Source organism: Manihot esculenta, chromosome 1, assembly GCF_001659605.2.
Source record: "Manihot esculenta cultivar AM560-2 chromosome 1, M.esculenta_v8, whole genome shotgun sequence".
NCBI classification, from domain to species: Eukaryota; Viridiplantae; Streptophyta; class Magnoliopsida; order Malpighiales; family Euphorbiaceae; genus Manihot; species Manihot esculenta.
The window spans coordinates 29,441,216-29,451,320 of NC_035161.2; the positions used below are offsets into that span (position 1 = coordinate 29,441,216).

At 28.2% G+C, this 10,105-nt stretch overlaps 1 protein-coding gene across 1 annotated transcript; it reads left to right on the forward strand.

Moving 5' to 3' along the window:
• Positions 1 to 5,330: 5,330 nt before the first annotated feature.
• Positions 5,331 to 7,049, forward strand: LOC110618482 (NAC domain-containing protein 79). Its single transcript, XM_021761622.2, has 3 exons — positions 5,331 to 5,838; positions 5,934 to 6,211; positions 6,297 to 7,049. The coding sequence occupies exons 1-3, from the start codon at positions 5,649 to 5,651 to the stop codon at positions 6,876 to 6,878; spliced, it is 1,050 nt and encodes a 349-aa protein (XP_021617314.1). The 5' UTR covers positions 5,331 to 5,648; the 3' UTR covers positions 6,879 to 7,049.
• Positions 7,050 to 10,105: the final 3,056 nt, after the last annotated feature.

A 10,105-nucleotide genomic window follows, 5' to 3' on the forward strand; every position in this document is an offset into this window, starting at 1 on the left:
ACCTCTTGAAGATCGAGAGGGTTGAGGAGATCTAAACTTGGAGATGGGAGAAGTTCCAACTTTTGTCTCCAAGCTCCAAAACTCGTTCTAAGCTCAAAGATCTTCAAAACCCAAGTTATAAACTTGTAAAAATCATGGAAAAAGGAAGGAAAAACTCAAGATTGGGGAAGGATGGCGGAAATGCTCACCTTGGCCGAAATGGGGAGAAAAAGCTCGCCCATTTTCGGCTAAGGGACCCTTTTATAGTGGCTGGCCAGGCCACGTTCGGGGGCCGAATATGCCTCCGCATCCATGCAAATGTTCGGCGGCCGAACCTGCACTTTCCTCACTCATGCTTTCGGGGGCCTAACGTGCCTCCAAAACACATGCATGTTCGGCGGCCGAACTTGACTTTCGGCGGCCGAACCTGGGTTTTCCTCCAATGCTATTTTCATGTAAAAAAACTCATTTAGTTTCATACTTTAAAACATTAAAACATGAAAACATTTTTATAAAACATGATTCTACCCCTTCTAGAGGTCTCCGACATCCGAGATTCCACCGGACGGTAGGAATTCCGATACCGGAGTCTAGCCGGGTATTACAGTTTATTACTTGCATACCTCCCAAAAAAACTCTTCTCTGACTTGCGGAAGATCCACCAAGGAGATGGTGAGTCTTTAAGGAGTTTTATCTCACGATTTAATGCAAAAGCAATATAAGTGAAAAAATTAAATCATGAGATAGCATGTAAAGTCTTGAACAAAAGACACACAACGTCAAGTTCATGAATTTCTTAATTAAGAACCAGTTGCTACGTATTAACAGCTAATGGATAAATTCCAAAAATATATCAGGTTGGATGACGAAGTCCAAGCGTTGAAAGAAGACAAAAAGACGAGTCAAAAGCAAAACCAAAAGGCAGAGAGTCGAGGATATGAAAAAACTACAGAAATTACACAGTGTTCTGAAGGTGGAATGATCAAAGTATAAGAACTATACTCCGTTGAATGACTCACGAACACGCATTCTAATGTGGATCAGGAAAAATGACAAGAAAGTTAGATGGTCTCCCAAGCTCAACCCTGAGAGAGTCAAATGGCGAGACAGGACCAAGTACTGCCGCTTTCATGAAGACCACGAACACACAATGGAGGAACGCCGACAGCTGAAAGACGAGATCGAGAGGTTAATAAGGGACGACACATTTCAAAAGTTTGCTAGAAATAATAGAGAAGAGATAAGGGTTGAACCCGATGTAATAACTCTTGAAACTACACCTGAATCTGAATATATGGAGGTTATTTATGTAATTGCAGAAGGATCCAATGATGGTAAAATAAATGAATTATAGACGATGTCCCGAGTGTTCAGCTGAAGAGTCAAGTCATGTGTCTTTAGAGTAGGAGACTTAGTCCTTAAAAGGACGAATGTAACAATCGGTAATATTGGGTCTGATAAATTGGGTGAAAACCGGAATGTACCATTCGGAATTTCGAAGGTTATTCGTCAAGATCTTATAAGCTAACCAAGTTACAAGACCGAGTCTTTCTCCCACTCCTAGAATATTTATAAGTTGAAAAAATTTTATTAATAACAATTAATGAGATATATTTTTCATATGAGCATGTGTTTATTATATACATATCTTTTAAATATATAACATGTGGCATTTAAAAATTCAATGAGCCAAACTCGATAAGGAGATAAAAACCAACTAATTCAAGAACCGAAAGCTAAATCCATAACTTATGAACACTAGCCAATACCCATAAACCAAATTCACAGCCCAACTCTAAATCAATTATTTATTACTCCCACCATTTTCAGAAAAAACTGCAACTAGGCTGCACTGCTTTCGTTAATTAAAAAAAATAACAAGAAAAAAAAATTACATCACGCTAAAATCATAAAATTAGAGAAAATATGAAAATTATAATAAAAAACTACGATAAAAAATAATTGAAATAATTACATAAAAACAAAACAACCATAAGGTAAATCAAATAAAAGAAACAAAACTATATTGCATCGAATTAAAAAAAAAATGAAACTCCAGTCCGTGGGATTAATAAAACCATGATTTCTTTTCAGTACTTTCTCTCCTCAAAAACCTTAACAACAATACTAGTTTAGATGTTTTTTTTATACACGCCTCTAAGGATGCCTGTATCGGAGATTAAGCACTGTTCTGGAGTCAATACAGAGTATGAATTGCACGAGTGATAGTTACAGCACAGAGTCGGTGTTCTAATTTCAATTTGACCAACTGATCTACTAATTCCTATATAGCGTGCAATCAGGTAGCCTAACTTCATTTTAGTCATACTTTCGACCCAATTATATCTAACCACGTCTGTGTCCCCATCGTGGCTTCATGTCGGTCCATTGGAAGCAGTGGCCCACAGTTGCCACTTCATCACCGGGGTTAATTTAGTCAACCCACTTAAAAAATTAGGTTTAGTATTATCTTTTATCTTAGCCAATAATACCTCTCCATGTGGAGTAGTTTGGTAGCCTCTAATCGGCAATGGCGGCACTGTCAATATCCCCCTTTTTTTTTTCTCGTATCTTACGTGGCAGATATTTGCCGTTGACTGTGATTGAATCTCAGCCGTTAAGATCAAAAAGTTGCCCAAACGATTGAAATTCCTAGAAATAGGAAACTTTGCCACGCGTCTGATTCCCATAATTTATTGCTTTCCGGAAAGGCAAAAGGGTGAGACCGGCAATTATTGGTCTCAATTGGGAACACAAAACGCTAATAATGAGATTATAAAGATCCAATCACCTCTTAATCACACCTATCCCGTAATTTGACAATTCTATCCTCATGTGAAAATAAATAAAATCCAACTAAAATTTAAAAATTTTAAATTTAATTAATTATTGCATTCATTTCATAATTTTTCTCCATTTTATTTTTTATATATTATTAAAAAATATGATTTTTATATATTATTAAAAAATATGATTTTTATTAATTTATTAATTATATTTAGTTAAAATATATTAAATTAAATAAAATTATAATAATTAATATATTATTATAATTAAAAATAATAATTTTAAAATATTAAAAAAATAAATAAAAATTATAAGACAATTATTTTAAAAATTTTAATTTAACTCATTTTTTGAATAAATCGCTTATTATTAAGCTATTTTAGACAATTTTTAATAATTTAAGCTATTTAAATGAATTGAATATAAAGTTAGACATAAATTAAAGTCACTTAAAAAAGGAACTGAATTAAGCTTCACAATAACTCAAAGCAGTTCCTTTCATTCAAAACTCTACTATTTATGTTTTTTTCATATATAAAGTAATTCGGACCTCACATTAAAATGTATAAAGTGATAAGCATTTATTTAAATGATTGAAAAATAGTACATTATTTTTGCGAGGGAAAGATGGAAAATTTTATTTAATTTTTATATTATAAAAAAAATTATTAATTAATTTTTGATATTAAAAACTACATTAAACATTTATAAAATTTTAAAAAATTTATTAATTATTTTAATTGTTAAATATTATAAAATATTATTAATACGAAAAAATTAATTAGTAAATTTTTTATAAAATTAAAAAATTAATTAATAAATTTTTTATAATATAAAATTAAATAGTAAAATATTTAATAAAAAAAATTAACAAAATAACTAATTAATTCTCTCTCAATTATATAACATTTATCTATTTTATTTTTCACATTTATTAAGAAATATATTTTTTATTAACTTTTTAATTATACTATTTTAAATACATTAAATTTATGTTAGAGATAAGATAAAATTAAATAAAATTATAATAGTTAATTTAGATATTATAATAATTTTAAAAAGGAAAATACATAATAATTTTAAAATAATTAAAAAATAAAATAAAAATAAAAATTATGAGAAAAAAATGGAAGAAGTAGATTTTTCAATATTTTATATATATATTTTAAAATATTTTTTAAAATTTAAAAATTAATTAGTGAAATTTTTATTATAGAGATCGAGTAATAAATTTTTTAAAAAAATTTAAAACACCAATCAGAAGAAAAAAAATTAATAAATAAGTGAAATTTTAATATTTAAAATAATTTGCCTAAACAAGTTAAATAATAGAATTAGTGGTGTGTTATCGAGAAAGGCCACATTTTTGCTAAAAAAATTGCATTACGTGCTGCCACACGTCTTTGGAACTCAAATAATTTGATGTAATTTATTAACAAGTACATTAGACGTTGGTTGAAGCATTTCCGCGGGTTCAAACTTTTATAATATCGCCTTTAAAAAAAAAAAAAACTTTTATATTATCTCCATTTAAAATTTATACACTCAAATAAATAAAATTAATTAATAATTTTAATTAAAAAAATTACAATAATTTATATTTATATATTAATATTACATGACTTATAAATTAATAAAATATATACAAAAATAATACTATTTTAAATAAAAAAAATAATTATTATGGTAGGAATGTGATAATATCTTAATTAATTTGCATATAAGGACAAAAGGATTAACTTATTCTTTTGACAAGTCTCTTTGGCAAAATAAATAAGTTTATTATTTTATTTTACAAAAATGAGATGTAACTCCATCACTTATCCACATCTTTATTTTTATTCAATTTTCGTATTTTAAAAATTAAATTTCAAAATAAAGTTATAAAACGTCAACATAATAATACTATTTAAACTTCCTTTAGAAATTATTTATTGTTAAAGTAAATAGTTGTTGGCTATAATAAAATTACGAAAAAAATTTGTTGCAAACTTAAAAAAAAAATCAAATAATTATTTTTTTTTTTGTTGTAATAGCTAAGTTTAGATAAGATATAGGGTTAAATCCACTCTATAATTTGAATAGCTATGGATTTGGTAAAATTACAATAACTAAGATTGCAATAGTAAAAAAGCAGGACCACTTCTTTATAGGAGACCCACTTCCACCTTGTTTTTCCCCTTAGGAAAATATGTGATTTTGCATGAAATTAAGCAAGAGGCAGAGTTTAAGATTCAGAGATCAATTCTGCTACAGAGAACATTAACCTAATTCACAAGTTTCCATGGGACAATTATTCAAAGACCCCATGTTTTGCAGTTGTTTGAATGGTGGAGAAGTGGGATTTGTTTTGATGCTTGTGATCAGATAGCAAAAATTATTAGTTAAATTGGCTAGATAGCTTTGGGTAAACAGAAAACAACTAACATAAAGACTTTGAATAAAACAAATTTACATGCAGTGAAAGCTTATTTCTGGTCAAATTGAAGAGAAAAGAAATAAATATTACAGGAAAGTTTAAGATAAACTCTCAGAGAGAGAGAGAGATAGAAAATGAAAGCTTGAAACTACCCATACCCACAGAAGTTGCCTTCAAAACCACGCTTCTTTCAGCCCCCAAAATACCATTATTTATGGGGTTCTATTGCTCACTTCTTCTTTTTTTCTTAACACCACCTTTCCCTCTCTCAGCTGCCAGCTTCTCTTCTCCTCTTCAAATCTGTAATTCTTCTAGTTAGATTCTTGTTCATTGTCTAGTGATCACAGAACAGGAACTAGTTGATGTTTCTGGCCTTTTTTTTATTTGATAGAGTTTACCTTCTAGGTCCCTTTTGGGTTTTGAACAGATTATTGTGAGTGGAGTTGTGAGGGATTTCTGAGGTATGGAAAACAATTCCATACTTAGTTGGGATGATGATGAGCAGATGGAATTACCTCCAGGATTTCGATTCCATCCAACTGATGAAGAGCTTATAACCCACTACCTCTCTCAAAAGGTTCTTGATAATTGTTTTTGTGCTAGAGCTATAGGTGAGGTGGATTTGAACAAGTGTGAGCCTTGGGATTTGCCTTGTAAGTCTCTGTTTTCTCTGTTTCTTCCATTTCTTGTAAGTTCGGGTTTTGCTGGATTGTGTTCTAACTTTATGGTTTGTGTTTGTTTAATGAAGGGAGAGCCAAAATGGGCGAAAAGGAATGGTATTTTTTCTGTGTTAGAGACAGAAAGTACCCTACTGGTTTAAGAACAAACAGAGCTACTGATGCTGGTTATTGGAAAGCCACAGGCAAAGACAAGGAAATCTACAGAGCTAAAACTCTTGTTGGAATGAAGAAGACTTTAGTTTTCTACAAAGGGAGAGCCCCTAGAGGAACAAAATCCAATTGGGTCATGCATGAATATAGATTAGAGGGAAAATACTCGGCCTATAATCTCCCTAAAACAGCAAAGGTCCTGTTCGTTTTTCTATTTCCCCTGTTTTATTCTTGTTTATTTTGCACTGACGTATTGATGACTTCTGTTTCTCGTTTTGCAGAATGAATGGGTTATTTGCAGAGTTTTCCAAAAGAGTTCCGGTGGAAAGAAGATTCATATTTCAGGGTTGGGAAGAGTAAGCTCATGTGGAAATGAATTAAGGCCACCGGCTCTGTTGCCTCCATTGATGGATTCTTCTCCACATAATAGCGAGACAAGGAACTCAAGCGGCGATGCTTCTTACGTGACCTGCTTCTCCAAACCGATGGAGCCAAAAGAAGATATGGTTGATAGTTTTAACAATTCATCTTCTTCCAATATATCCCCTACCTCAGTTCTGATTTCAAAAACCTCTGTTCCAAGCTCTTTCTATTCCTCTGAAATTTCACCAAATTTCGCAAATTTCCAGTACCCAGCTTGTGTTTTTACGCCAGAACAATCCATCTCGAGGATGTTTCTTGAAAATCAAGGACCAAACATGAAGCAGAACTCAAAAATGGAGCTTTCACAGGACACAGGCCTCAATTCTGATATATCTTCTGTAGTAATCAACCCTGAACTGATTCACAGGTCCTTTGAAGATCAAGAGGCTCCTTCAAGTTGTGCTGGACCTGCAGACTTTGATTGTCTATGGAGTTACTGAACTTTAAAAAAGATAAAAGATAAATATATTGAAGACCCAAAAGGACTCTAGCTTAGTTTTTTGGATTCATTGCTGTTGTATAATTGTGGTGGTGTGTATAGATTCCCTGCATCCAAGTATTGAAGGATTTGCATGTCGCATAAGCTATAAAACAACCTTTTATTTTCATTTTCTTTTAAATTTCCTATTTTCAATTGGATGCAGCCTAGTCTGCCCAGGCCTCATAATTTAATCTACTTCCGACATTCGTTCATTATGAAAGAGTTATTCATAAGAATGGTATTTCAAGTTTTGTATATTTAGACACTATACATCTTTCAGAATTAACAAAATTTGCCTGACTACTACTCATTCTATCTTAAATTTTAGTTTGCTCCTCTGTTAAAAATTTGAACTAGCTCATAATTATCGAGTCAAATTATTAAATTAAGCATCAATTTATTTATTACACGAAAGAGTTCAACTCTAAATTTTAATATTAAATTATCAAATATCTTCAAATGGAATCTCAATCACATGCTGCAAACAGATTTTTTTTGCTAGTATTTCTATTATTCCTTGAGAAATCTATTGTGGAATTAAATTGAGAATTTGTTAAAAGAAAGAATTCTCTAAATTTGTAAATCGATAAATAATATTTTTTGAATGCTTCATTTATAAAATTTATTACTGATAAAGAATTTTTTTATTATTTTCTATATGCATATCTCAATATTTGATTTTAAAAAAGAAATCTACAAATAAAAAAAATTAGTTAGGAATTTATGGGAAATGCTCACAGTAAAGACTCTTAGATCTGAAACTTTTTTAGAATAAGATTAAGAAGAAGAAAATAGAGGGAAGCCCTTTAATTAAGGTCTATGGACCTAGCAAAAAGTAGTCTCCTATGCCTTACATAACTTACTTTATAGGATGTATGAGAATATATTTTAGTATATTCTTTAATTGGTCTATTTTTTAATTAAAATAATATTATAATTTTTATATATTATTAATTACCATTTTATAATCAATACTACATTAGAAAAAAAAAATTATATCAAAAGACTTAAATTTTAAAAATGCTTTCTATTTTATACTAAAATTTAAAAATTAAACTAAATAGGACAAAGTTAGGAGCTTAGACATAAGATATAGATATTTTATTTGTTACAACCACTTTAAAATAAAAAAAATTGATTTTCTATTTAGTTTGTCCAGATATATTTTAAATTTATTAAATAAATCATTATAACAATTTAAATTTCAAAACTTTCATATTATTGAAGAGCAGTATTCAAATGAAAAATTAAGAGTGTATTTACATTTTCTTTTTAGCTGATTATATTATGGTTCCATTTATTTATAGAAAATAATTTAGATTTAAAAAATATTTTTTTAGAAATGAGATGACTTATGTTTTATTATTTAATTTTAATTTAAAAAATAAAATTTATTAATAAATTTATATATAAAATTTTTAATGTGTAAAAAACAATTTTTTTAAAAAATAAAATATTATTTCTTTTAAAATCATTTATTTTTTAATTAAAAAAATATTTTTTATTAACTAAAATTTTTAAATACTTAAAAAAAATTCATAGCCTAAACGAAAAAGGACAAGCAACCAGAAAGCTAATTGAATTTTCAATTTTGAGTTTTGAGATTCCTCTAGGTAAAGCCTTATCTACATTGGGGTGTGCACACCTGTTTAACTACTATAAAAATTAAAAAATTATACTACTATAAAAATATGTGGTCTCAATATAAAATTTAATTAATTAATTTTTTTTTAACAAAATTTTTATTTAAAATGAAGGAAATCAATTTTTTTATTTAAAAAAAATTATTTTCAAAAGAAGTATAAATATTTTATAAGAATTTTTTCTTTTATAAATCATTTAAAACAAGTGGTAAATGTTCAATAACCTAATTACTCGGTCTGATTCAAGAGATAGGTAATGTAAGCAATAGTGAGAGGTTTAAGAATCAAACCTTTCAATTCATTGGAATAATAAATATATGTTAAGTTTTATAAAGATGAAAAATATTATATTTAAATTTGGATTTGAAATGATTCATACAAAATTTTTAATAAGTAAGATGGTGCAACTTGAAATTTATAATTTATTCAGAATATATGCTAAAATGAAATCCAAATATTCAATTTTAAATCTCATTATCCAAACATAGGATTTAAGGATTTGCAGTCAACTACCGGTTGGCATGCATATTTTTGTTTATGTACATATATGTACTAACATTATTTACATACATTAAATTATTATATATTAAAAAACATTAAAATTATTTTTATAATGAATAAAATAAACTCATTATTTTTTGTATTATAAATATTTTAATGATTTATGAAAATTAATTAACTTTATATATATAATTGGATGAAATTTTTTTATATAAATTAAAGGACGGTACTCTCCCTCACAAAATACATTTTTTCCTAAAATATTGAAAATATTTTTTTCTTGAGATATTTCAAAATTTTAGGAGGAAAAATAAGGTAAATACCTGTTCACACTTTGCAAAAATAGTTGAGGAAATAGTAAATAATATCAAATCTTAAGATTTCTTTTTTCAAAAAAATAATTTAATACATTTCAAAAAAAAATAATAAAATCTCATTAATTTTCCAAAAAAAAAATATTATCGATCAATATTTAATAGAAACAAAATCTATTTTTTACAAGTGACTTTATATTTTTTTTTTTTGTTATTTTGCTATTATAATTGTGTCTTGCGTTAAGAGACACATAATCTCAATTTATTGCTACATCGTCCTATCATAATATTATTATTATTATCATCACCATCATCATTAACAAAATTTTTCTCTACAAACTACAATAAAATTAAGAATATATCTCCTCGTTCCTTTAATTATAAATTTTACCTTTTTCATTATTGGAGAATGTAAATATTTTATTTTATAAGTTGTTACATTTTCCACCCGTATCGTATCGGTGACTTTAACTTCAAACTTAACTAGTTTACTTTTTATTGGAGGAATTTTCGAATGTTTAAGGTCATGGTGGTTACTATCGTTGGCTATGAGAAGCTAAGTCTCCTTTGAGAACGAGAGGATATGATTTTTTTTCTAAGTATGGTAACTTTAGAGATGTTACCGATACTTTATCTAAAAACATCTAGTCTCTGAATATCTACGTATGCAATAGAATTCTATCGCACCACTCGTTCGACTCTTTTTAAATTTATATCTGATTTGTATT